This window comes from Oncorhynchus clarkii, chromosome 7 (assembly GCF_045791955.1).
Source record: "Oncorhynchus clarkii lewisi isolate Uvic-CL-2024 chromosome 7, UVic_Ocla_1.0, whole genome shotgun sequence".
Taxonomy (NCBI): Eukaryota; Metazoa; Chordata; class Actinopteri; order Salmoniformes; family Salmonidae; genus Oncorhynchus; species Oncorhynchus clarkii.
Window position 1 is genome coordinate 40,726,685 of NC_092153.1, and position 26,207 is coordinate 40,752,891.

The following is a 26,207-nucleotide window of genomic DNA, read 5'->3' on the forward strand; positions in this document are numbered from 1 at the left end:
CATCCCTGCCTGTCCCTGCCCACCACCCCAACAACACCATCCCTGCCTGTCCCTGCCCACCACCCCAACAACACCATCCCTGCCTGTCCCTGCCCACCACCCCAACAACACCATCCCTGCCTGTCCCTGCCCACTGCCCCAACAACACCATCCCTGCCTGTCCCTGCCCACCGCCCCAACAACATCATCCCTGCCTGTCCCTGCCCACCACCCCAACAACACCATCCCTGCCTGTCCCTGCCCACCGCCCCAACAACACCATCCCTGCCTGTCCCTGCCCACCACCCCAACAACACCATCCCTGCCTGTCCCTGCCCACCGCCCCAACAACACCATCCCTGCCTGTCCCTGCCCACCGCCCCAACAACACTATCCCTGCCTGTCCCTGCCCACCACCCCAACAACACCATCCCTGCCTGTCCCTGCCCACCACCCCAACAACACCATCCGCCACCAGCTATTCAGCCATGCCACTGCCACACACCCTCACAGAACCTCTCCCTCTCTCTCTCTCTCCCTCTCTCTCTCTCTCTCTCTCTCTCTCTCTCTCTCTCTCTCTCTCTCTCTCTCCCTCTCTCTCTCTCTCCTCTCTCTCTCCCTCTCTCTCTCTCTCTCTCTCTCTCTCTCTGTTGTTACATGGAAATGACTCTACATAATCAAATAACACCACAGTCCTTAATGAGAGCCACTGTGTAAGTGTGCACACGATGAGGAATACGAGTAGGCTGATGTCTGCGTGTGCACTTCATCAGAGGTAGCTGTTTCGACCAATGTTTTGAACGAGCAAATCAAAGTAAACACTTTGTCACACACTAGTAATAACATAAAACATATGACAACATAAAACAGTCAAAATGTTTTGTTTGAGCGGCAGGTCTCAAGGCAGAGGCACAGCATTAAATGACAACAGATTAAAGCTGCGAAATTGGCACCCACAGAAGAAAAAACATCTTAAAAAGAACACATTAAGCAACCAGTAGAATACAATGACATATTCTGCGTGGCAGTGATTGTATTTCTGTCCCTTCGTGGCAGTCTGGTAAAAGAGTCTCATTGGAATTCATGAAATAGTTTTCTCGCGGAGCGGTGCTGTAAAATCAATACATTAACTGTGCTGGGGGGCTAACACTCTCAGAAGATTGTGTTTATGTACCCTGACCCGTTTCCCTGAGTGGGGTGCATTACATTTGAATCGGGGGAATTATCTACGTACTTTCCAGATAATACACAATGATAAAACACTCAAATGGCCTAGGTTAATCTTATTCGAGAATCAAGTATGCGTGTGTGTGGGCGTCTGCGTATGCGTGTGTGTGATTGTGGGAGTAGGTGTGCCTGAGTGCAAGAATCTATGAATACCTGCATGTGTGTGTTTCTGAATGTACGTACACACTGAGTGTATGAGACTTCAGGAACACCTCCCTAATATTGAGTTGCACCCCCCTTTTGCCCTCAGAACAGCCTCAGTTCGTCGTGGCGTGGACTCCACAAGGTGTCGAAAGCGTTCCACAGGGATGCTGGCCCATGTTGACTCCAACGCTTCCCGCAGTTGTGTCAAGTTGTCTGGATGTCCTTTGGGTGGTGGACCATTCTTGATACACACGGGAAACGGCTGAGCGTGAAAAACCCAGAAGCATTGCAGTTCATACACACAAACCGGTGCGCCAGGCACCTACTACCATACCCCATTCAAACGCACTTTTGTCTTGCCCATTCACCCTCTGAATGGCACACACACACAACCCACGTCTCAATTGGCTCAAGACTTTCAAATCCTTCTTTAACCTCTCGGCTCCCATTCGTCTACAGTGATTGAAGTGGATTTAACAGGTGACATCAATAAGGGGGGGATCCTCGATTTCACCTGGATTCACCCAGTCTATGTCATGGAAAGAGCAGGTGTTCCTAATGTTTTGCACACTCCGAATACATTGCACCGGATGCATAGAGAGGATGTATATACCTATCTATGAGTTGCAGTGTTTTGTATGCACATCCTGTGAGCGTGTGAATATTAACCGTGTGTGTTGTTGTGATGATGGGCTTATTATTTTATGGACTCCTGCTCTCTTAGTGCTCCTGTGGATGTGGCTGCTGAATGAAGATTAAATTAAGATAAAATAAAATATAGGAGGATGTGGCCCAGAGAGCCTGCAGGAGAAAGAGATGTTGTCTGTCTTTTATTTATTTGACTTTTGGCTGATTATTTGAGGGGGTTGATACCAAGAGACACATTTCCATATTTCAGGTTATGCCCATAGTACGAAATATTATAAATAATTTATATGTTATGGTAAATGTATAAAATCGGTAAATGGAAAGACATTTGAATTCAAAACATTCAACAGTAGCTACACATTCTTCTACTATACTACGATGGATTTACAGATTTGGAGTTGAATTACTTAAGTCGCATGCCTCATGGGCCCAAGGTCACTATTTCCAATGGAACAAGAGATGGGAAAACATTCCGACTGTGACGCCACAGTCATGGTTATCGATTTACGCTACAGTCAAAGAGACAGAGAAGCTTTCCCTTGGAGGAACCCACTCCCTGCAGGAGGAGTGAGTGAGGAGAATGGGAGAGGCAGGTAGGAAGGGAGGCAAGCACAGAGGCTCTAGGCGTTTGGGCCATGGCATTTTGGGAGGCTCATCTCCTGGCTGGGATTGACTAGAAGCCATAATATTTACTGAGAAGGTAGATTGACTTTTCAGAGAAATCAATATCTGTTATGGCCCTGCACGCTGTACTGAACCTGGAAGGTAATGGGATCTCTGCAACGCTTGGCTAACAGAACTCCATGCCTGTCTCTCTCTCTCTCTCTCATTCTCTCCTCACCTCTCTTCCTTGACTTCCTTAACAGGCTTTATAATGGACCAATGTTAATAATTAATGTCAGAGCAATTGGAGACAATTAAGTGTGTTGACTGGACCATTCATTTTCCCGAGGCCCGTTAGTGGGGGAGCACAGCAGACAGACAGATGGAGGGAGCCCATCTGTGGAGGCAGCGAGCTACGCAGCCTCATCTTCTCCCTTTCCCCGATTTCCTCAAAGGATTACACACTTTACACACTTTACACACTTTACACACACACACACACACACACACACACACACACACACACACACACACACACACACACCACACACACACACACACACACACACACACACACACACACACACCACACACACACACACACACACACCACACACACACACACACACACACCACCCCAGCTGGCATATCATATCAGGTCAACCAGCCCTAAACTCATTCCCGTAAAAAGGTGAAGGTATTTTAGGCCACACACTGTGTACACAAGCCATCCTTTTATTTCCTCCTGAAAATCACATTTCAGACTTAGTGTCAGTGTCGGGGTTATCCCTGACAACAACCAAAAAAAACACATGAAACTGCAAATTTGACTGTGTGTTTTTTGTAAGGGATGAAGCGTGTTCCTGCGGTTGCATCTGTGCAATCTAGCTGCATATCGCTCAGTAGTATGAGGGAGTGTTGATGTGTGTGTGGGTTGGCTGTTGGGTTTGTTGGGGAGGATTCTTGTATGTGCATCTACATGTGCAGGCGAGTGTGTGTTTGTGTGAAAGGATGTGTGGGTGTGTGTGCGTGTGTGTGCGTGTGTGCGAGTGGGTATGTGTATATGCATGTGAGTTACCTCCATTCCCCTTTAAAGGTCTATTTATCTATTGCTGTCCCCTAACAAACACGTGAATGGCTTACCTAACCCAGTGGGTGGCCTTTTAGCCCCCTGCGATTGGCTGACCCCTCCAGAGTGTCACAACTGAAGACAGCGTGTTAGACCATAATCACACAAGCATGACCTGCCACATCATGGCACTCCCTGCCACGGCCCCGCCACTCAACACGGCATGGGCACAGGTTGCTAGGAAACAGGGCACAGGAGCTATCAGAGAGGATGGAGAGAAAGTCGGAGACCAACAGGCAGAGAAGAGAAGCATGGGAACAATGACAGTGACAAACATGGAGGACCAGGGGGTGACATGGTGCTCTTCAGTGGAAAGCATCCACCCCTGTCTACCCCTGTCACATCCTCTGTCTCCAGACTCCCTTCCTTCCTCTCAGCTCTCTCTCCATCTCTCTCGAGTGGCGCAGCGGTCTAAGGCACTGCATCTCAGTGCTGGAGGCGTCACTACAGATGCCCTGGTTTGAATCCAGGCTGTATCACAACCGACCATGATTGGAAGTCCCTTAGGGCGGCGCACAATTGGCCCAGCATTGTCCGGGTTTGGCCGGTGTAGGCCGTCATTGTGAATAAGAATTTGCTCTTAACTGACTTGCCTCGTTAAGTGAAGGTTAAATCCCCCAAAAATGGAACCCCCTCTCCCTCTCTCAAATCCACGTTCCTCTCTGCCTCAAGGATGACTCTTCTCCTGTGTGAGGGAATTCAAATGGGTTGTCGTATACACCGAGTGTATAAAACATTAGGAGCACCTGCTCGTTCTCTACACAGACATGATCCTCCTTTTAACTTGTCAGCGGCGTCCTGCAGCCCATTGTTAACACAAACAGCCCAATTATTGGCGGCGTCGTCGTGTTCACGTGGAGGTCTACAGTATTTTACAGGCATTGTGTGAAGGCCCATGTCTGCCAGAGCAGAGGCATTGCAGGGACACTTTCTCCCAGAGTGTTAACTCAATTAGTCTGTCAGGAAGAGCCTGTATTACTTCCTCATTCCGAAACGCTGGGAAACAACCTGGAGCTCAGCTAAACACAGGCTTCTCACACATCTTTAACGGCAACTCTAACCTTCTGAGCAGAATCCGTACGTCTCAGTTTTATATGAGTAGGCCGGTGAGTGTGCTGAACACACATCTCCGTATGTAATAGCATGTTAATGGGAATGTGTAACAAAGCAGACTCTTGTTGATATCGGTATAAATACGTTGCTTATTTACCTGACAGATCCATCTCTGGAGTGGACTGTATAAGTGTTTGAATCGTATACCGTGGGAGTTTGCTGTTTGTCGCAGTGCATTGCCCTCCGGGCCCATCCATCACCTCTGGCCAACCCTTGGCCTAAACAGCCAACCAAGCTATACTGGAGCTGGACACAGGCAGACAGCCTGGGATGGAAACCGGCATCAACTCTAATCAATGTGGCTGTCATGATTATGTCCGGTGTGCTTTAATCTGCAACCAGGCAACAGGCAGCTCTTAAACAGAGCTGAAGAGACAGCGACAGGGAGAGGCAGGACGGAGGGGTGAGGGTGTAGGGGAAAGGGGGCTGTTTGGCCTCACACACTCGGTGCTGTCGGAAACGTCAAACCGCCGTGCTCTGTGAGTCCCTGGCCCTGGCTAAGATCTGACACACAGCAGGGATTCACGAACCAAATGGCAGGTGAACACTTAACGCAACACAGCAACGGTACCACTCCATATCGTATTTGCCACTTGGCTGCGGTCCTTCTAGCTGAAGAAAATGTATTTTCTCTGGTAACTCACTGAGATAAATAGGGGTTAGATAATGCTTTAACCTCAATGGCCTGAAACAAAGGAGAGAACTATTCTATTAAGCTTGGGGGGGGGGGGGACTAACATCTATAATAGACCAAAAGCTTACAAGAACACAATAAAAGACTGGTTACATTGGATTTCACAACACAATACACGGAGAAGGTTCTAACAAAGATGTAAGATATCCGGGGCTTTAATATTTGAAATTAGAATATGTGGCATTCTATAGGCAATAAACCCCCCCCCCCCAAATTCATTGAGAAGTGTATTGGGAGCAGAACCTTTAATGTTAAACAAATATGTGCTTTCCTAATATTATTGTCCTTCGGTTGAATAGAATATCCCATAATAAAAGAAGGATTCTGTAGGCAAATAAATAGCAGATGAATCCCATGTAAATGGCCTTAGGCTGGCCCCCTGGTGGGAGAACATCTGAATGGAAAACCTGTAGGGCCTCTCTATCGCATGTAAGAGGAAGAAAACAGAACATGGACGTCAGTACTCACCATGGTCGCCTGCGCACGTCATACAGGTCAATCTTATTGGGTGCTCTCCAAGGAGTGGCTGGAAAAAGGAGGAACACAAAACATCATTCTGCTACTTGATCTCTTTTTTTGTTTTGTTTTTTTGATCTCTCATTTTTACCCCCAATTTTGTGGTATCCAATTGGTAGTTACAGTGTTGTCCCATCGCTGCTACTCCCCTATGGACTCGGGAGAGGCGAAGGTCAAGAGCCATACGTCCTTCGAAACACGACCCTGCCAAGCCGCACTGCTTGCTTAATCCGGAAGCCAGCTGCACCAATGTGCTGGCGACCGGAAGTCAGCTCGCAGGCGCCCGGCCCGCCACAAGGAGTCGTTAGAGCGCGATGGGAAAAGGAAATCCCGGCTGGCCAAACCCTCCCCTAACCTGGACGACACTGGGCCAATTGTGGGTCTCCCGGTCAACGGCCGGCTGTGACACAGCCTGGGATTGAACCCGGGGCTGTAGTGACGCCTCAAGAACTGCGATGCAGTGCGGTAGACCGCTGCGCCACTCGGGATAACTTGATCTCTTTTATCTCTATTTCTATACAATAGTTCTAGTGAACGTTGATACTATCCTTTTTAACATTGGTCTAGGACTTACCTGGGTAGTATCTTGTGACCCCCGTCGAGCTGCCGAACACCTGCCAGCGCAGAGAGCTGTCCTCCCGGCGGTTATCAATAAACACCCTCTCCAGAGCCTGGGTCCAGTTCAGCTCATTCAGGATGACTGGTGCTGCAGGGCAGGAGGAGAGGAGAGGAGGGGAGGGCGGAGGAGATGAGAGGAGACACTATGAGCACAGCCACGGAGGTACAGTACATGTCCAATCGACATAGTTTTGACACTATGATTTGACTGTTGGAGGTTTAATGTTCCTTGAAAAATGTAGATTTGCAAAGGAATAGTTTGACAGTAATAAAACGAGAGTTCAGTTCACGTAACAGGGTTGACCTTAAAAAAGGGGACAGTTTTTTTTTATTACCTTAAAATGAATCACTAATCACATTAAATACATAATGATCTTTGGAAATGACTTTGTCAAACCTATGAAATAAATAGGGCTTGACAGTGATGGTGAAAACTTTGAGTTTCAAATCTTCCTTGGAGTAACAGAGGATGTTTAGAGGGACACGTCAAAATGGTGACCTTTGACCCTTCATCAAGTTTCCATTTAAAATGTATTCAATTTTCTATATTAAAGGGCACGTCATTTAATATAACAGCCTTTTAAAATTCTACAATTCTACAATTTCTACTTAAAATATCAAAGGGACGCAAGAAAAGCACTCATTTCGTGGAATTACCCTTATACTGTGTGTCCAGGTCAGGATAATGTAAACACAAAACAATACAATCTCTCTTCTGGCTGAATAACCTTGTCCACTCTGACAGTGTGGTCAGACTCCATAAAAATGTATATATGCAATCAGCTGTCCCCGATCCGGAGGTGGTCCTCAGCAGTGTGGAGCAGGCATCGCTGTAATCTGGACGATATCTATACGGTGGAGAGCAGTGGAGGAATCACACCTGACATTGGTCGAGGTCATGTGTCACTGCATATGTGGAGACAGCAGTTTGGACGATGCTGCATTTGAATAGAGAGGGAAAATAATGGTGCTATTCATGCTGCTGCTATTTCCCCACAGAGCCAATCAAAACAGCTTGACTGTCTCTGTGTGTGTGTGTGTGTGTGTGTGTGTGTGTGTGTGTGTGTGTGTGTGTGTGTGTGTGTGTGTGTGTGTGTGTGTGTGGCCTGCAGTGTAGATGGCTGACATTACAATAAAGGCAGCTCACATCTGCATAATACTCCCAGTCAGCGTGTGTGTGTGTGTGTGTGTGTGTGTGTGTGTGTGTGTGTGTGTGTGTGTGTGTGTGTGTGTGTGTGTGTGTGTGTGTGTGTGTGTATTTAAGTTAAGGTCACAGCTATATCTCACAGGCCAGTAGTACTTTATGAAAGAACAGGACCGCCAATTGCTGAAGCGCGTAGCGCGTAAAAATCGTCTGCAACAACTCACTACCGAGTTCCAAACTGCCTCTGGAAACAACGTCAGCACGATTACTGTTCGTAGGGAACTTCATGAAATGGGTTTCCATGGCCGAGCAGCCACACACAAGTCTAATGCGCCATCCCAAGCGCCGGCTGGAGTGGTGTAAAGCTCGCCGCCATTGGACTCTGGAACAGTGGAAACTCGTTCTCTGGAGTGATGAATCCCACTTCACCATTTGGAAGTCCGACGGAAAAATCTGGGTTTGGCGGAGGCCAGGAGAACGCTACCTGCCCGAATGCACAGTGCCAATTGTAAAGTTTGGTGGAGGAGGAATGTTTTTCATGGTTTGGGTTAGTTCCAGTGAAGGGAAATCTTAACTCTACAGCATACAATGACATTCTAGATGATTTTGTGCTTCCAACTATGTGGCAACAGTTTAGGGAAGGCCCTTTCCTGTTTCAGCATAACAATGCCCCCATGTACAAAGCGAGGTCCATACAGAAATGGTTTGTCGAGATTGGTGTGGAAGAACTTGACTGGCCTACACAGAGCCCTGACCTTAACCCCATCAAACACCTTCGGGATGAATTGGAACGCCGACTGAGAGCCAGGCCTAATCGCCCAACATCACTGCCCGACCTCACTAATGCTCATGTGGCTGAATGGAATCAAGTCTGATTAATGTGGTATTTTGTTTCCTGACACAAGAACAAGCCAGTTGATCCGAATATATAATGGAGTATCAGAATTTGCTGTCTGTCTAGACAGAAAAAGACTTTGAAGTCAGATTTTGCAGTAAAAAAAGCAAGTCCCAGCAGCAATGTTCCAAACATCGAGTGGGAAGCCTTCGCCGGAGAGTCTAAGCTGTTACAGCAGCAAGGGTTACCAAGTCCATATTAATGCCCATCATTTTGGAATGAGATGTTCGACAAGCAAGTGTCCACATACTTTTTTCCCCCTGCATGTCGTTCTCCCCCTCTCTCCCCTTCCATTAATACCATACATGTCCTGCTATTTCTCTCTCACCTTGCATCCTGTGCTCGAATGCCATCCACCCCGCCAACGCACCCTCCACCACCTTCCCCCACCCTTGAGCTGCTGCCACAGAGAAAGGCTTTCACTTCCTGTTTAATAGCTGAGCTGGAGTCAGAAGATGGGGCGCGCAATCAGAGGTTTAATGGGCGCCTGATTAAAGGAGAAACAGGACGAGACGCTGAGCTGAGGAGAACTTCACTGGCTTTCCTGATTTAATTACTCAGCCAACCACAGCCAGATAAGCCCCTGAACCTCCAAGTCCAGCTTCTCTCCCCTTCTCGTTTGAATTTCACACAAATAAACGATCATTATCCACTTTTCCCATGATTTTCAATTACTGCGCCGAGTTGCTGATGAGCTGTCAGGTTAGAGAGAGAGAGAGAGAGAGAGAGAGGAGAGAAGAGGCCCGACCTGCCCCCACCCCCGCCCTCGCCCCCACCCAGCCGGCCTCTAAACACCACTCACACGCCTCATTTGCTGGAGCACTAATTCAAACATTAGTATTCACACTATTTTGTTTAACACTGAAACATTCCGTTGTTGAATTGCCCAGAAACTATTACATTCAAAGTCAAAGTTAGATAGTTAAACTGAGGATGTTTTGTATAGAACCTCTTCAAAATTCAAACAAGCTAGCTGTTAGTGAAAGGCCTGCCGTCTCTTGCTTTGTAACACACGAACACGCGCACGCACGCACGCGAGCACACACATACACAAACATGCACACATACACCAGCACTAACCAGTGACTGGAGGGGAGGAACATATGAGAGCCAAATTGCTCTTGTCACCAAGGGGAGCGCCTCAACATGTTTTCCACTAAATTCAGAGACATAATCACAAAAAAAGAAGAATGAAAGGAGAAGAGCAGGATGGAGAGCATTTTACAGATGTAGATAAATAGAGGAACAAACAGGGAGCGAGAGAGAGGCAAGAGAGAGAGAGACGAGAGAGAGAGAGGCAAGAGAGAGAGAGAGAGACAAGAGAGAGAGAGAGGCAAGAGAGAGAGAGACAAGAGAGAGAGAGACAAGAGAGAGAGAGGCAAGAGAGAGAGAGACAAGAGAGAGGCAAGAGAGAGAGAGGCAAGAGAGAGAGAGACAAGCGAGAGAGGCAAGAGAGAGAGAGGCAAGAGAGAGAGAGACAAGAGAGAGAGAAAGGCAAGAGAGAGAGAGGCAAGAGAGAGAGAGGCAAGAGAGAGAGAGAGGCAAGAGAGAGAGAGAAAGAGGCAAGAGAGAGAGGCAAGAGAGAGAGAGGCAAAAGAGAGAGAGGCAAGAGAGAGAGAGGCAAGAGAGAGAGAGACAAGCGAGAGAGGCAAGAGAGAGAGAGGCAAGAGAGAGAGAGACAAGAGAGAGAGAAAGGCAAGAGAGAGAGAGGCAAGAGAGAGAGAGGCAAGAGAGAGAGAGGCAAAAGAGAGAGAGGCAAGAGAGAGAGAGACAAGAGAGAGCGAGACAAGAGAGAGAGAGAGGCAAGAGAGAGAGAGGCAAGAGAGAGACAAGAGAGAGAGAGACAAGAGAGAGAGACAAGAGAGAGAGACAAGAGAGAGAGGCAAGAGAGAGAGAGAGAGACAAGAGAGAGAGAGGCAAGAGAGAGAGAGACAAGAGAGAGAGAGGCAAGAGAGAGAGAGACAAGAGAGAGAGAGGCAAGAGAGAGAGAGGCAAGAGAGAGAGAGGCAAGAGAGAGAGAGGCAAGAGAGAGAGAGACAAGAGAGAGAGAGGCAAGAGAGAGAGAGGCAAGAGAGAGAGAGACAAGAGAGAGAGAGGCAAGAGAGAGAGAGACAAGAGAGAGAGAGAGGCACGAGAGAGAGAGGCAAGAGAGAGAGAGGCAAGAAAGAGAGAGAGAGACAAGAGAGAGAGAAGCAAGAGAGAGAGAGAGACAAGAGAGGGAGAGGCAAGAGAGAGAGACAAGAGAGAGAGAGGCAAGAGAGAGAGAGGCAAGAGAGAGAGAGGCAAGAGAGAGAGAGACAAGAGAGAGAGAGGCAAGAGAGAGAGAGAAAGAGAGAGAGAGGCACGAGAGAGAGAGGCAAGAGAGAGAGAGGCAAGAGAGAGAGAGGCAAGAGAGAGAGAGAGAAAGAGGCAAGAGAGAGAGAGGCAAGAGAGAGAGAGGCAAAAGAGAGAGAGGCAAGAGAGAGAGAGACAAGAGAGAGAGAGAGAGAAGAGAGAGAGAGACAAGAGAGAGAGAGGCAAGAGAGAGAGAGACAAGAGAGAGAGAGGCAAGAGAGAGAGAGAGACAAGAGAGAGAGAAGCACGAGAGAGAGAGAGGCAAGAGAGAGAGAGGAAAGAGAGAGAGAGACAAGAGAGAGAGAGACAAGAGAGAGAGAGAGACAAGAGAGAGAGAGACAAGAGAGAGAGAGAGAGAGAGAGAGGCAAGAGAGAGAGGCAAGAGAGAGAGAGGCAAAAGAGAGAGAGGCAAAAGAGATAGAGAGACAAGAGAGAGAGAGACAAGAGAGAGAGAGACAAGAGAGAGAGAGGCAAGAGAGAGAGAGACAAGAGAGAGAGAGGCAAGAGAGAGAGAGGCAAGAGAGAGAGGCAAGAGAGAGAGAGGCAAGAGAGAGAGAGAGAGAGAGACAAGAGAGAGAGAGGCAAGAGACAGAGAGACAAGAGAGAGAGAGAGAGGCAAGAGAGAGAGGCAAAAGAGAGAGAGGCAAGAGAGAGAGAGGCAAGAGAGAGAGAGGCAAGAGAGAGAGAGAGGCAAGAGAGAGAGGCAAGAGAGAGAGAGAGGCAAGAGAGAGAGAGAGGGACAAGAGAGAGAGAGAGAGAGGCAAGAGAGAGAGAGGCAAGAGAGAGAGAGGCAAGAGAGAGAGAGGCAAGAGAGAGAGAGGCAAGAGAGAGAGAGAGAGAGAGACAAGAGAGAGAGAGACAAGAGAGAGAGAGAGAGACAAGAGAGAGAGGGGCAAGAGAGAGATAGACAAGAGAGAGAGGCAAGATAGAGAGAGGCAAGAGAGAGAGAGAGACAAGAGAGAGAGGCAAGAGAGAGAGAGGCAAGAGAGAGAGAGGCAAAAGAGAGAGAGGCAAGAGAGAGAGAGGCAAGAGAGAGAGAAAGAGAGAGAGGCAAGAGAGAGAGAGGCAAGAGAGAGAGAGACAAGAGCGAGAGAGGCAAGAGAGAGAGAGGCAAGAGAGAGAGGCAAGAGAGAGAGAGAGAGGCAAGAGAGAGAGAGGCAAGAGAGAGTGAGAGAGAGAGAGACAAGAGAGAGAGAGGCAAGAGTGAGAGAGGCAAGAGAGAGTGAGGCAAGAGAGAGAGAGAGAGAGGCAAGAGAGAGAGAGAGAGCGAGGCAAGAGAGAGAGGCAAGAGAGAGAGCGAGAGAGTGACAGAGAGAGAGAGAGAGAGAGGCTAGAGAGAGACCAAGATAGTGACAGAGAGAGAGAGGCAAGAAAGCGAGAGAGTGAGAGATAAAGAGAGAGAGAGAGGCAAGAGAGAGAGAGGCAAAAGAGATAGAGGCAAGAGAGAGAGAGGCAAGAGAGAGAGAGGCAAGAGAGAGAGAGGCAAGAGAGAGAGGCAAGAGAGAGAGAGAGGCAAGAGAGAGAGAGAGAGGCAAGAGAGAGAGAGAGAGAGAGGCAAGAGAGAGAGAGGCAAGAGAGAGAGAGGCAAGAAAAAGAGAGGCAAGAGAGAGAGAGGCAAGAGAGAGAGGCAAGAGAGAGAGAGGCAAGAGAGAGAGAGAGAGGCAAGAGAGAGAGAGGCAAGAGAGAGACGAGAGAGAGAGACAAGAGATAGAGAGAGACAAGAGAGAGAGACAAGAGAGAGAGAGGCAAGAGAGAGAGAGAGAGACAAGAGAGAGAGAGAGAGAGAGGCAAGAGAGAGAGAGACAAGAGAGAGAGAGAGAGAGAGAGGCAAGAGAGAGAGAGACAAGAGAGAGAGACAAGAGAGAGAGAGGCAAGAGAGAGAGAGGCAAGAGAGAGAGGCAAGAGAGAGAGAGGCAAGAGAGAGAGAGAGAGGCAAGAGAGAGAGAGGCAAGAGAGAGAGACAAGAGAGAGAGAGGCAAGAGAGAGAGAGAGAGACAAGAGAGAGAGAGAGAGAGGCAGAGAGAGAGAGACAAGAGAGAGAGAGAGAGAGGCAAGAGAGAGAGAGACAAGAGAGAGAGACAAGAGAGAGAGAGGCAAGAGAGAGAGAGACGAGAGAGAGAGAGAGACAAGAGAGAGAGAGAGGCAAGAGAGAGAGACAAGAGAGAGAGGCAAGAGAGAGAGAGGCAAGAGAGAGAGAGACAAGAGAGAGAGAGGCTGCCTCTCTCTCTCTTGTCTCTCTCTCTCTTATCTCTCTCTCTCTCTTGCCTCTCTCTCTTTTGCCTCTCTCTCTCTTGCCTCTCTCTCTCTTGCCTCTTTCTCTCTCTCTCTTGCCTCTCTCTCTCTTGCCTCTCTCTCTCTCTTGTCTCTCTCTCTCTTGCCTCTCTCTCTCTTGTCTCTCTCTCTCTTGCCTCTCTCTCTCTTGTCTCTCTCTCTTGTCTCTCTCTCTCTTGCCTCTCTCTCTCTCTCTCTTGTCTCTCTCTCTTGCCTCTCTCGCTCTTGTCTCTCTCTCTCTCTCTTGCCTCTCTCTCTCTTCTCTCTCTCTCTCTTGCCTCTCTCTCTCTTGCCTCTCTCTCTCTCTCTTGCCTCTCTCTCTCTTGCCTCTCTCTCTTGCCTCTCTCTCTCTTGCCTCTCTCTCTCTTGTCTCTCTCTCTTGTCTCTCTCTCTCTTGCCTCTCTCTCTCTTGTCTCTCTCTCTCTCTTGTCTCTCTCTCTCTCTTGCCTCTCTCTCTTTTGCCTCTCTCTCTCTTGCCTCTCTCTCTCTTGCCTCTTTCTCTCTCTCTCTTGCCTCTCTCTCTCTTGCCTCTCTCTCTCGTGCCTCTCTCTCTCTCTCTTGTCTCTCTCTCTCTTGCCTCTCTCTCTCTTGTCTCTCTCTCTCTTGAATCTCTCTCTCTTGCCTCTCTCTCTTGTCTCTCTCTCTCTTGCCTCTCTATCTCTTGTCTCTCTCTCTCTCTCTCTCTTGTCTCTCTCTCTCTCTCTTGTCTCTCTCTCTCTTGCCTCTCTCTCTCATGTCTCTCTCTCTTGTCTCTCTCTCTCTTGAGAGGCAAGAGAGAGAGAGGCAAGAGAGAGAGAGAGAGACAAGAGAGAGAGAGGCAAGAGAGAGAGAGACAAGAGAGAGAGAGAGGCAAGAGGAGAGAGGCAAAAGAGAGAGAGGCAAGAGAGAGAGAGGCAAGAGAGAGAGAGGCAAGAGAGAGAGGCAAGAGAGAGAGGCAAGAGAGAGAGAGAGGCAAGAGAGAGAGAGGCAAGAGAGAGAGAGAGAGGCAAGAGAGAGAGGCAAGAGAGAGAGAGAGAGAGAGGCAAGAGAGAGAGAGGCAAGAGAGAGAGAGGCAAGAAAAAGAGAGGCAAGAGAGAGAGGCAAGAGAGAGAGAGGCAAGAGAGAGAGAGAGAGGCAAGAGAGAGAGAGGCAAGAGAGAGAGAGACGAGAGAGAGAGACAAGAGAGAGAGAGACAAGAGAGAGAGAGGCAAGAGAGAGAGAGACAAGAGAGAGAGAGAGGCAAGAGGAGAGAGGCAAAAGAGAGAGAGGCAAGAGAGAGAGAGGCAAGAGAGAGAGAGGCAAGAGAGAGAGGCAAGAGAGAGAGGCAAGAGAGAGAGAGAGGCAAGAGAGAGAGAGGCAAGAGAGAGAGAGAGAGGCAAGAGAGAGAGGCAAGAGAGAGAGAGAGAGAGAGGCAAGAGAGAGAGAGGCAAGAGAGAGAGAGGCAAGAAAAAGAGAGGCAAGAGAGAGAGGCAAGAGAGAGAGAGAGAGGCAAGAGAGAGAGAGGCAAGAGAGAGAGAGACGAGAGAGAGAGACAAGAGAGAGAGAGACAAGAGAGAGAGACAAGAGAGAGAGAGGCAAGAGAGAGAGAGAGAGACAAGAGAGAGAGAGAGAGAGGCAAGAGAGAGAGAGAGACAAGAGAGAGAGAGAGAGGCAAGAGAGACAGAGACAAGAGAGAGAGACAAGAGAGAGAGAGGCAAGAGAGAGAGAGGCAAGAGAGAGAGGCAAGAGAGAGAGAGGCAAGAGAGAGAGAGAGAGGCAAGAGAGAGAGAGGCAAGAGAGAGAGAGACGAGAGAGAGAGACAAGAGAGAGAGAGACAAGAGAGAGAGACAAGAGAGAGAGAGGCAAGAGAGAGAGAGAGAGACAAGAGAGAGAGAGAGAGGCAAGAGAGAGAGAGACAAGAGAGAGAGAGAGAGGCAAGAAAGAGAGAGACAAGAGAGAGAGAGACAAGAGAGAGAGAGGCAAGAGAGAGAGAGACAAGAGAGAGAGAGACAAGAGAGAGAGAGAGGCAAGAGAGAGAGACCAGAGAGAGAGGCAAGAGAGAGAGAGGCAAGAGAGAGAGAGACAAGCGAGAGAGGCCTCTCTCTCTCTTGCCTCTCTCTCTCTTGTCTCTCTCTCTCTCTTGTCTCTCTCTCTCTCTTGCCTCTCTCTCTTTTGCCTCTCTCTCTCTTGCCTCTCTCTCTCTTGCCTCTTTCTCTCTCTCTTGCCTCTCTCTCTCTTGCCTCTCTCTCTCGTGCCTCTCTCTCTCTCTTGTCTCTCTCTCTCTTGCCTCTCTCTCTCTTTCTCTTGAATCTCTCTCACTTGCCTCTCTTTCTCTTGCCTCTCTCTCTCTTGTCTCTCTCTCTCTTGCCTCTCTCTCTCTTGTCTCTCTCTCTCTTGCCTCTCTCTCTTGTCTCTCTCTCTCTTGTCTCTCTCTCTCTTGCCTCTCTCTCTCTTGCCTCTCTCTCTCTCTTGTCTCTCTCTCTCTTGTCTCTCTCTCTCTTGCCTCTCTCTCTTTTGCCTCTCTCTCTCTTGTCTCTCTCTCTTGTCGCTCTCTCTCTTGCCTCTCTCTCTTGTCTCTCTCTCTCTTGTCTCTCTCTCTCTTGCCTCTCTCTCTCTTGCCTCTCTCTCTCTCTTGTCTCTCTCTCTCTTGTCTCTCTCTCTCTTGCCTCTCTCTCTTTTGCCTCTCTCTCTCTTGCCTCTCTCTTTTGCCTCTCTCTCTCTCTCTCTCTATTGCCTCTCTCTCTCTTGCCTCTCTCTCTCTCTTTCCTCTCTCTCTCTTGCCTTTCTCTCTCTCTTGTCTTTCTCTCTCTTGCCTCTCTCTCTCTTGCCTCTCTCTCTTGTCTCTCTCTCTCTTGCCTCTCTCTCTTGCCTCTCTCTCTCTTGCCTCTCTCTCTTGTCTCTCTCTCTCTTGCCTCTCTCTCTCTTGTCTCTCTCTCTCTTGTCTCTCTCTCTCTCTCTTGTCTCTCTCTCTCTTGCCTCTCTCTCTCTTGTCTCTCTCTCTTGTCTCTCTCTCTCTTGAGAGGCAAGAGAGAGAGAGGCAAGAGAGAGAGAGAGAGACAAGAGAGAGAGAGGCAAGAGAGAGAGAGACAAGAGAGAGAGAGAGAGGCAAGAGGAGAGAGGCAAAAGAGAGAGAGGCAAGAGAGAGAGAGGCAAGAGAGAGAGAGGCAAGAGAGAGAGGCAAGAGAGAGAGAGAGAGGCAAGAGAGAGAGAGGCAAGAGAGAGAGAGAGAGAGGCAAGAGAGAGAGAGGCAAGAGAGAGAGAGAGAGTGAGACAAGAGAGAGAGAGACCAGAGAGAGAGAGAGAGAGACAAGAGAGAGAGGGGCAAGAGAGAGAGACAAGAGAGAGAGGCAAGAGAGAGAGAGGCAAGAGAGAGAGAGACAAGAGAGAGAGGCAAGAGAGAGAGAGGCAAGAGAGAGAGAGGCAAAAGAGAGAGAGGCAAGAGAGAGAGAGGCAAGAGAGAGAGAGGCAAGAGAGAGAGAGAGAGAGAGGCAAGAGAGAGAGAGGCAAGAGAGAGAGAGGCAAGAGAGAGAGGCAAGAGAGAGAGAGGCAAGAGAGAGAGGCAAGAGAGAGAGAGACAAGATAGAGAGAGGCAAGAGAGAGAGAGGCAAGAGAGAGTGAGGCAAGAGAGAGAGAGAGAGAGGCAAGAGAGAGAGAGAGCGAGGCAAGAGAGAGAGGCAAGAGAGAGAGAGGCAAGAGAGAGAGAGGCAAGAGAGAGAGGCAAGAGAGAGAGGCAAGAGAGAGAGAGAGAGGCAAGAGAGAGAGAGGCAAGAGAGAGAGCGACAAGAGAGAGAGAGCGACAAGAGAGAGAGAGGCAAGAGAGAGAGAGGCAAGAAAGAGAGAGGCAAGAGAGAGAGGCAAGAGAGAGAGAGAGAGAAGAGAGAGAGAGAGGCAAGAGAGAGAGAGGCAAGAGAGAGTGAGAGAGAGAGAGACAAGAGAGAGAGAGGCAAGAGAGAGTGAGGCAAGAGAGAGAGAGAGAGAGGCAAGAGAGAGAGAGAGAGCGAGGCAAGAGAGAGAGGCAAGAGAGAGAGAGCGAGGCAAGAGAGAGGCAAGAGAGAGAGCGAGAGAGTGACAGAGAGAGAGAGAGAGAGAGAGAGAGAGTGAGTGAGTGAGAGATAAAGATAGAGAGAGAGGCAAGAGAGAGAGAGGCAAAAGAGAGAGAGGCAAGAGAGAGAGAGGCAATAGAGAGAGAGGCAAGAGAGAGAGAGGCAAGAGAGAGAGGCAAGAGAGAGAGAGAGAGAGAGGCAAGAGAGAGAGAGAGGCAAGAGAGAGAGAGAGAGGCAAGAGAGAGAGAGAGAGAGGCAAGAGAGAGAGAGGCAAGAGAGAGAGAGGCAAGAAAAAGAGAGGCAAGAGAGAGAGAGGCAAGAGAGAGAGGCAAGAGAGAGAGAGGCAAGAGAGAGAGAGAGAGGCAAGAGAGAGACGAGAGAGAGAGACAAGAGAGAGAGAGACAAGAGAGAGAGACAAGAGAGAGAGAGGCAAGAGAGAGAGAGAGAGACAAGAGAGAGAGAGAGAGAGAGGCAAGAGAGAGAGAGACAGAGAGAGAGAGAGAGAGAGAGGCAAGAGAGAGAGACAAGAGAGAGAGAGGCAAGAGAGAGAGAGGCAAGAGAGAGAGGCAAGAGAGAGAGAGGCAAGAGAGAGAGAGAGAGGCAAGAGAGAGAGAGGCAAGAGAGAGAGACAAGAGAGAGAGAGGCAAGAGAGAGAGAGAGAGACAAGAGAGAGAGAGAGAGAGGCAAGAGAGAGAGAGACAAGAGAGAGAGAGAGAGAGGCAAGAGAGAGAGAGACAAGAGAGAGAGACAAGAGAGAGAGAGGCAAGAGAGAGAGAGACGAGAGAGAGAGAGAAACAAGAGAGAGAGAGAGGCAAGAGAGAGAGACAAGAGAGAGAGGCAAGAGAGAGAGAGGCAAGAGAGAGAGAGACAAGAGAGAGAGGCCTCTCTCTCTCTTGCCTCTCTCTCTCTTGTCTCTCTCTCTCTCTTATCTCTCTCTCTCTTGCCTCTCTCTCTTTTGCCTCTCTCTCTCTTGCCTCTCTCTCTCTTGCCTCTTTCTCTCTCTCTCTTGCCTCTCTCTCTCTTGCCTCTCTCTCTCGTGCCTCTCTCTCTCGTGCCTCTCTCTCTCTCTTGTCTCTCTCTCTCTTGCCTCTCTCTCTCTTGTCTCTCTCTCTCTTGCCTCTCTCTCTCTTGTCTCTCTCTCTTGTCTCTCTCTCTCTTGCCTCTCTCTCTCTCTCTCTTGTCTCTCTCTCTTGCCTCTCTCGCTCTTGTCTCTCTCTCTCTCTCTTGCCTCTCTCTCTCTCTTGCCTCTCTCTCTCTCTCTTGCCTCTCTCTCTCTCTCTTGCCTCTCTCTCTTGCCTCTCTCTCTCTTGCCTCTCTCTCTCTTGTCTCTCTCTCTTGTCTCTCTCTCTCTTGCCTCTCTCTCTCTTGTCTCTCTCTCTCTCTTGTCTCTCTCTCTCTCTTGCCTCTCTCTCTTTTGCCTCTCTCTCTCTTGCCTCTCTCTCTCTTGCCTCTTCCTGTTCTCTCTTGCCTCTCTCTCTCTTGCCTCTCTCTCTCGTGCCTCTCTCTCTCTTGTCTCTCTCTCTCTTGCCTCTCTCTCTCTTGTCTCTCTCTCTCTTGAATCTCTCTCTCTTGCCTCTCTCTCTTGTCTCTCTCTCTCTTGCCTCTCTCTCTCTTGTCTCTCTCTCTCTCTCTTGTCTCTCTCTCTCTTGTCTCTCTCTCTCTTGCCTCTCTCTCTCATGTCTCTCTCTCTTGTCTCTCTCTCTCTTGAGAGGCAAGAGAGAGAGAGGCAAGAGAGAGAGAGAGAGACAAGAGAGAGAGAGGCAAGAGAGAGAGAGACAAGAGAGAGAGAGAGAGGCAAGAGGAGAGAGGCAAAAGAGAGAGAGGCAAGAGAGAGAGAGGCAAGAGAGAGAGAGGCAAGAGAGAGAGGCAAGAGAGAGAGGCAAGAGAGAGAGAGAGGCAAGAGAGAGAGAGGCAAGAGAGAGAGAGAGAGAGGCAAGAGAGAGAGGCAAGAGAGAGAGAGGCAAGAGAGAGAGAGGCAAGAGAGAGAGAGGCAAGAAAAAGAGAGGCAAGAGAGAGAGGCAAGAGAGAGAGAGGCAAGAGAGAGAGAGAGAGGCAAGAGAGAGAGAGGCAAGAGAGAGAGAGACGAGAGAGAGAGACAAGAGAGAGAGAGACAAGAGAGAGAGACAAGAGAGAGAGAGGCAAGAGAGAGAGAGAGAGACAAGAGAGAGAGAGAGAGAGGCAAGAGAGAGAGAGAGACAAGAGAGAGAGAGAGAGGCAAGAGAGAGAGAGACAAGAGAGAGAGGCAAGAGAGAGAGGCAAGAGAGAGAGAGGCAAGAGAGAGAGAGAGAGGCAAGAGAGAGAGAGGCAAGAGAGAGAGAGACGAGAGAGAGAGACAAGAGAGAGAGAGACAAGAGAGAGAGACAAGAGAGAGAGAGGCAAGAGAGAGAGAGAGAGAGACAAGAGAGAGAGAGAGAGGCAAGAGAGAGAGAGACAAGAGAGAGAGAGAGAGGCAAGAAAGAGAGAGACAAGAGAGAGAGAGACAAGAGAGAGAGAGGCAAGAGAGAGAGAGACAAGAGAGAGAGAGACAAGAGAGAGAGAGAGGCAAGAGAGAGAGACAAGAGAGAGAGGCAAGAGAGAGAGAGGCAAGAGAGAGAGAGACAAGCGAGAGAGGCCTCTCTCTCTCTTGCCTCTCTCTCTCTTGTCTCTCTCTCTCTCTTGTCTCTCTCTCTCTCTTGCCTCTCTCTCTTTTGCCTCTCTCTCTCTTGCCTCTCTCTCTCTTGCCTCTTTCTCTCTCTCTTGCCTCTCTCTCTCTTGCCTCTCTCTCTCGTGCCTCTCTCTCTCTCTTGTCTCTCTCTCTCTTGCCTCTCTCTCTCTTTCTCTTGAATCTCTCTCACTTGCCTCTCTTTCTCTTGCCTCTCTCTCTCTTGTCTCTCTCTCTCTTGCCTCTCTCTCTCTTGCCTCTCTCTCTCTCTTGTCTCTCTCTTGTCTCTCTCTCTCTTGCCTCTCTCTCTTTTGCCTCTCTCTCTCTTGCCTCTCTCTTTTGCCTCTCTCTCTCTCTCTCTCTATTGCCTCTCTCTCTCTTGCCTCTCTCTCTCTCTTTCCTCTCTCTCTCTTGCCTTTCTCTCTCTCTTGTCTCTCTCTCTTGCCTCTATCTCTCTTGCCTCTCTCTCTTGTCTCTCTCTCTCTTGCCTCTCTCTCTCTTGCCTCTCTCTCTCTTGCCTCTCTCTCTTGTCTCTCTCTCTCTTGCCTCTCTCTCTCTTGTCTCTCTCTCTCTCTTGTCTCTCTCTCTCTCTCTTGTCTCTCTCTCTCTTGCCTCTCTCTCTCTTGTCTCTCTCTCTTGTCTCTCTCTCTCTTGAGAGGCAAGAGAGAGAGAGGCAAGAGAGAGAGAGAGAGACAAGAGAGAGAGAGGCAAGAGAGAGAGAGACAAGAGAGAGAGAGAGAGGCAAGAGGAGAGAGGCAAAAGAGAGAGAGGCAAGAGAGAGAGAGGCAAGAGAGAGAGAGGCAAGAGAGAGAGGCAAGAGAGAGAGAGAGAGGCAAGAGAGAGAGAGGCAAGAGAGAGAGAGAGAGAGGCAAGAGAGAGAGGCAAGAGAGAGAGAGGCAAGAGAGAGAGAGGCAAGAGAGAGAGAGAGAGTGAGACAAGAGAGAGAGAGACAAGAGAGAGAGAGAGAGAGACAAGAGAGAGAGGGGCAAGAGAGAGAGACAAGAGAGAGAGGCAAGAGAGAGAGAGGCAAGAGAGAGAGAGACAAGAGAGAGAGGCAAGAGAGAGAGAGGCAAGAGAGAGAGAGGCAAAAGAGAGAGAGGCAAGAGAGAGAGAGGCTAGAGAGAGAGAGGCAAGAGAGAGAGAGAGAGAGAGGCAAGAGAGAGAGAGGCAAGAGAGAGAGAGGCAAGAGAGAGAGGCAAGAGAGAGAGAGGCAAGAGAGAGAGGCAAGAGAGAGAGAGACAAGATAGAGAGAGGCAAGAGAGAGAGAGGCAAGAGAGAGTGAGGCAAGAGAGAGAGAGAGAGAGGCAAGAGAGAGAGAGAGCGAGGCAAGAGAGAGAGGCAAGAGAGAGAGAGGCAAGAGAGAGAGAGGCAAGAGAGAGAGGCAAGAGAGAGAGGCAAGAGAGAGAGAGAGAGGCAAGAGAGAGAGAGGCAAGAGAGAGAGCGACAAGAGAGAGAGAGCGACAAGAGAGAGAGAGGCAAGAGAGAGAGAGGCAAGAAAGAGAGAGGCAAGAGAGAGAGGCAAGAGAGAGAGAGAGAAGAGAGAGAGAGAGGCAAGAGAGAGAGAGGCAAGAGAGAGTGAGAGAGAGAGAGACAAGAGAGAGAGAGGCAAGAGAGAGAGAGGCAAGAGAGAGAGAGAGAGAGGCAAGAGAGAGAGAGAGAGCGAGGCAAGAGAGAGAGGCAAGAGAGAGAGAGCGAGGCAAGAGAGAGGCAAGAGAGAGAGCGAGAGAGTGACAGAGAGAGAGAGAGAGAGAGAGAGAGAGTGAGTGAGTGAGAGATAAAGATAGAGAGAGAGGCAAGAGAGAGAGAGGCAAAAGAGAGAGAGGCAAGAGAGAGAGAGGCAATAGAGAGAGAGGCAAGAGAGAGAGAGGCAAGAGAGAGAGGCAAGAGAGAGAGAGAGAGGCAAGAGAGAGAGAGAGAGAGGCAAGAGAGAGAGAGAGGCAAGAGAGAGAGAGAGAGAGGCAAGAGAGAGAGAGGCAAGAGAGAGAGAGGCAAGAGAGAGAGGCAAGAGAGAGAGGCAAGAGAGAGAGAGGCAAGAGAGAGAGAGACAAGAGAGAGACAAGAGAGAGAGAGGCAAGAGAGAGAGAGAGAGACAAGAGAGAGAGAGAGAGAGGCAAGAGAGAGAGAGACAAGAGAGAGAGAGAGAGAGAGAGGCAAGAGAGAGAGAGACAAGAGAGAGAGACAAGAGAGAGAGAGGCAAGAGAGAGAGAGGCAAGAGAGAGGCAAGAGAGAGAGAGGCAAGAGAGAGAGAGAGAGAGGCAAGAGAGAGAGAGGCAAGAGAGAGAGACAAGAGAGAGAGAGGCAAGAGAGAGAGAGACAAGAGAGAGAGAGAGAGAGGCAAGAGAGAGAGAGACAAGAGAGAGAGACAAGAGAGAGAGAGGCAAGAGAGAGAGAGACGAGAGAGAGAGAGAGACAAGAGAGAGAGAGAGGCAAGAGAGAGAGACAAGAGAGAGAGGCAAGAGAGAGAGAGACAAGAGAGAGAGGCCTCTCTCTCTTGCCTCTCTCTCTCTTGTCTCTCTCTCTCTCTTATCTCTCTCTCTCTCTTGCCTCTCTCTCTTTTGCCTCTCTCTCTCTTGCCTCTCTCTCTCTTGCCTCTTTCTCTCTCTCTCTTGCCTCTCTCTCTCTTGCCTCTCTCTCTCGTGCCTCTCTCTCTCGTGCCTCTCTCTCTCTCTTGTCTCTCTCTCTCTTGCCTCTCTCTCTCTTGTCTCTCTCTCTCTTGCCTCTCTCTCTCTTGTCTCTCTCTCTTGTCTCTCTCTCTCTTGCCTCTCTCTCTCTCTCTCTTGTCTCTCTCTCTTGCCTCTCTCTCTCTCTCTCTTGTCTCTCTCTCTCTCTCTTGCCTCTCTCTCTCTTGTCTCTCTCTCTTGCCTCTCTCTCTCTTGCCTCTCTCTCTCTCTCTTGCCTCTCTCTCTCTTGCCTCTCTCTCTTGCCTCTCTCTCTCTTGCCTCTCTCTCTCTTGTCTCTCTCTCTTGTCTCTCTCTCTCTTGCCTCTCTCTCTCTTGTCTCTCTCTCTCTCTTGTCTCTCTCTCTCTCTTGCCTCTCTCTCTTTTGCCTCTCTCTCTCTTGCCTCTTTCTCTCTCTCTCTTGCCTCTCTCTCTCGTGCCTCTCTCTCTCTCGTGCCTCTCTCTCTCTCTTGTCTCTCTCTCTCTTGCCTCTCTCTCTCTTGTCTCTCTCTCTCTTGAATCTCTCTCTCTTGCCTCTCTCTCTTGCCTCTCTCTCTCTTGTCTCTCTCTCTCTCTCTTGTCTCTCTCTCTCTCTCTTGTCTCTCTCTCTCTTGCCTCTCTCTCTCTTGTCTCTCTCTCTTGTCTCTCTCTCTTGAGAGGCAAGAGAGAGAGAGGCAAGAGAGAGAGAGAGAGACAAGAGAGAGAGAGGCAAGAGAGAGAGAGACAAGAGAGAGAGAGAGAGGCAAGAGGAGAGAGGCAAAAGAGAGAGAGGCAAGAGAGAGAGAGGCAAGAGAGAGAGAGGCAAGAGAGAGAGGCAAGAGAGAGAGGCAAGAGAGAGAGAGAGGCAAGAGAGAGAGAGAGAGAGGCAAGAGAGAGAGGCAAGAGAGAGAGAGGCAAGAGAGAGAGAGGCAAGAGAGAGAGAGAGAGTGAGACAAGAGAGAGAGAGACAAGAGAGAGAGAGAGAGAGACAAGAGAGAGAGGGGCAAGAGAGAGAGACAAGAGAGAGAGGCAAGAGAGAGAGAGGCAAGAGAGAGAGAGACAAGAGAGAGAGGCAAGAGAGAGAGAGGCAAGAGAGAGAGAGGCAAAAGAGAGAGAGGCAAGAGAGAGAGAGGCAAGAGAGAGAGAGGCAAGAGAGAGAGAGAGAGAGGCAAGAGAGAGAGAGGCAAGAGAGAGAGAGGCAAGAGAGAGAGGCAAGAGAGAGAGAGGCAAGAGAGAGAGGCAAGAGAGAGAGAGACAAGATAGAGAGAGGCAAGAGAGAGAGAGGCAAGAGAGAGTGAGGCAAGAGAGAGAGAGAGGCAAGAGAGAGAGAGAGCGAGGCAAGAGAGAGAGGCAAGAGAGAGAGCGAGAGAGTGACAGAGAGAGACAGAGAGAGAGGCCAGAGAGAGACCAAGATAGTGACAGAGAGAGAGAGGCAAGAGAGCGAGAGAGTGAGAGAGTGAGAGATAAAGAGAGAGAGAGAGGCAAGAGAGAGAGAGGCAAAAGAGAGAGAGGCAAGAGAGAGAGAGGCAAGAGAGAGAGAGGCAAGAGAGAGAGAGAGAGGCAAGAGAGAGAGAGAGAGAGGCAAGAGAGATAGAGAGAGGCAAGAGAGAGAGAGAGAGGCAAGAGAGAGAGAGAGAGGCAAGAGAGAGAGAGGCAAGAGAGAGAGAGGCAAGAGAGAGAGAGGCAAGAGAGAGAGGCAAGAGAGAGAGGCAAGAGAGAGAGAGAGAGGCAAGAGAGAGAGAGGCAAGAGAGAGAGCGACAAGAGAGAGAGAGCGACAAGAGAGAGAGAGGCAAGAGAGAGAGAGGCAAGAAAGAGAGAGGCAAGAGAGAGAGGCAAGAGAGAGAGAGAGAAGAGAGAGAGAGAGGCAAGAGAGAGAGAGGCAAGAGAGAGTGAGAGAGAGAGAGACAAGAGAGAGAGAGGCAAGAGAGAGTGAGGCAAGAGAGAGAGAGAGAGAGGCAAGAGAGAGAGAGAGAGCGAGGCAAGAGAGAGAGGCAAGAGAGAGAGAGCGAGGCAAGAGAGAGGCAAGAGAGAGAGCGAGAGAGTGACAGAGAGAGAGAGAGAGAGAGAGAGAGAGAGAGGCTAGAGAGAGACCAAGATAGTGACAGAGAGAGAGAGGCAAGAGAGCGAGAGAGTGAGAGAGTGAGAGATAAAGATAGAGAGAGAGGCAAGAGAGAGAGAGGCAAAAGAGAGAGAGGCAAGAGAGAGAGAGGCAATAGAGAGAGAGGCAAGAGAGAGAGAGGCAAGAGAGAGAGGCAAGAGAGAGAGAGAGAGGCAAGAGAGAGAGAGAGAGAGGCAAGAGAGAGAGAGAGGCAAGAGAGAGAGAGAGAGAGGCAAGAGAGAGAGAGGCAAGAGAGAGAGAGGCAAGAGAGAGAGGCAAGAGAGAGAGGCAAGAGAGAGAGAGGCAAGAGAGAGAGAGACAAGAGAGAGAGAGGCAAGAGAGAGAGAGGCAAGAGAGAGAGAGGCAAGAGAGAGAGGCAAGAGAGAGAGGCAAGAGAGAGAGAGACAATAGAGAGAGAGAGGCAAGAGAGAGAGAGGCAAGAGAGAGTGAGAGAGAGAGAGACAAGAGAGAGAGAGGCAAGAGAGAGAGAGGCAAGAGAGAGTGAGGCAAGAGAGAGAGAGAGAGAGGCAAGAGAGAGAGAGAGAGAGAGCGAGGCAAGAGAGAGAGAGGCAAGAGAGAGAGCGAGAGTGTGACAGAGAGAGAGAGAGAGAGAGAGAAAGAGGCTAGAGAGACCAAGATAGTGACAGAGAGAGAGAGGCAAGAGAGCGAGAGAGTGAGAGTGAGAGATAAAGAGAGAGAGAGAGAGAGAGTTTCCTCCTGAGAGACCTGAAAGAGGCAAGCTGGTCCTAGGGCTCAACAATATACAGACTCTATTTCCTTACACTGTGAAATACACCATGACAAAACAGACCCAGCTGCACTGTGCACTACCATTTCCTCAAAAAATATGTCAGGCTTTACAGTAAACATGGGCCATCTCAGTGGGCTGCTGCTACAGTAAACTACAGAATAACCACTGGCTTTTGGCAACTGTTGGCAAAGATACCAAATTGACACCAAAAGCATATTCATTATTGAAATAACTTAATAGGGCCAACACAATAGTGCCCTTCAAAGGGAAAATGCAGTAACTACGAATTTGGTCAAAAACCTGTTGTAATGGCTAGGTATATCATCTGGTTAATGTGGTATTTCGTTTCCTGACACAAGAACAAGCCAGTTGATCAGAATATATAATGGAGTGTCAGAAATTGCTGTCTGTCTAGACAGAAAAATACTTTGAAGGCCGATTTTGCAGTAAAGAAAAATACGTCATGACTGCGCTTTGCCTCTGCAGGGCAGAGTAGCTATAGCGCCCCAGAGTGTGTGTGGGCAGGGGGATTGTGTGTGTGTGTGTGTGTGTGTGTAAACACCACCTACTGTCTGAGTGTACCCTTGGCTCAAAGACATCCAGACAGGTCCCACCCCAGAAGACACGGGCCGGGAGTTTTATGCAGATGTGAGCCCCCTCTATTGTAATGTCAGCCAACCACACTGCAGGCCACACACACACACACACACACACATACACGAGCGTATCGAAGAGAAAGGAATGCAAGCAAACAAATTCTCTTT

At 49.4% G+C, this 26,207-nt stretch overlaps 1 protein-coding gene across 3 annotated transcripts in view; it reads right to left on the minus strand.

Moving 5' to 3' along the window:
• Positions 1-26,207, minus strand: part of LOC139413315 (voltage-dependent calcium channel subunit alpha-2/delta-2-like) — a 271,347-nt gene that overhangs the window by 39,877 nt on the left and 205,263 nt on the right. For all 3 annotated transcript variants that reach the window (XM_071160533.1, XM_071160532.1, XM_071160534.1), the window contains 2 exons: positions 6,628-6,759; positions 6,006-6,063 (listed from right to left, as the gene is read on the minus strand). In XM_071160533.1, coding sequence (XP_071016634.1) covers positions 6,006-6,063; positions 6,628-6,759 — 190 coding nt within the window. The remainder of the gene's footprint in view (positions 1-6,005; positions 6,064-6,627; positions 6,760-26,207) is intronic.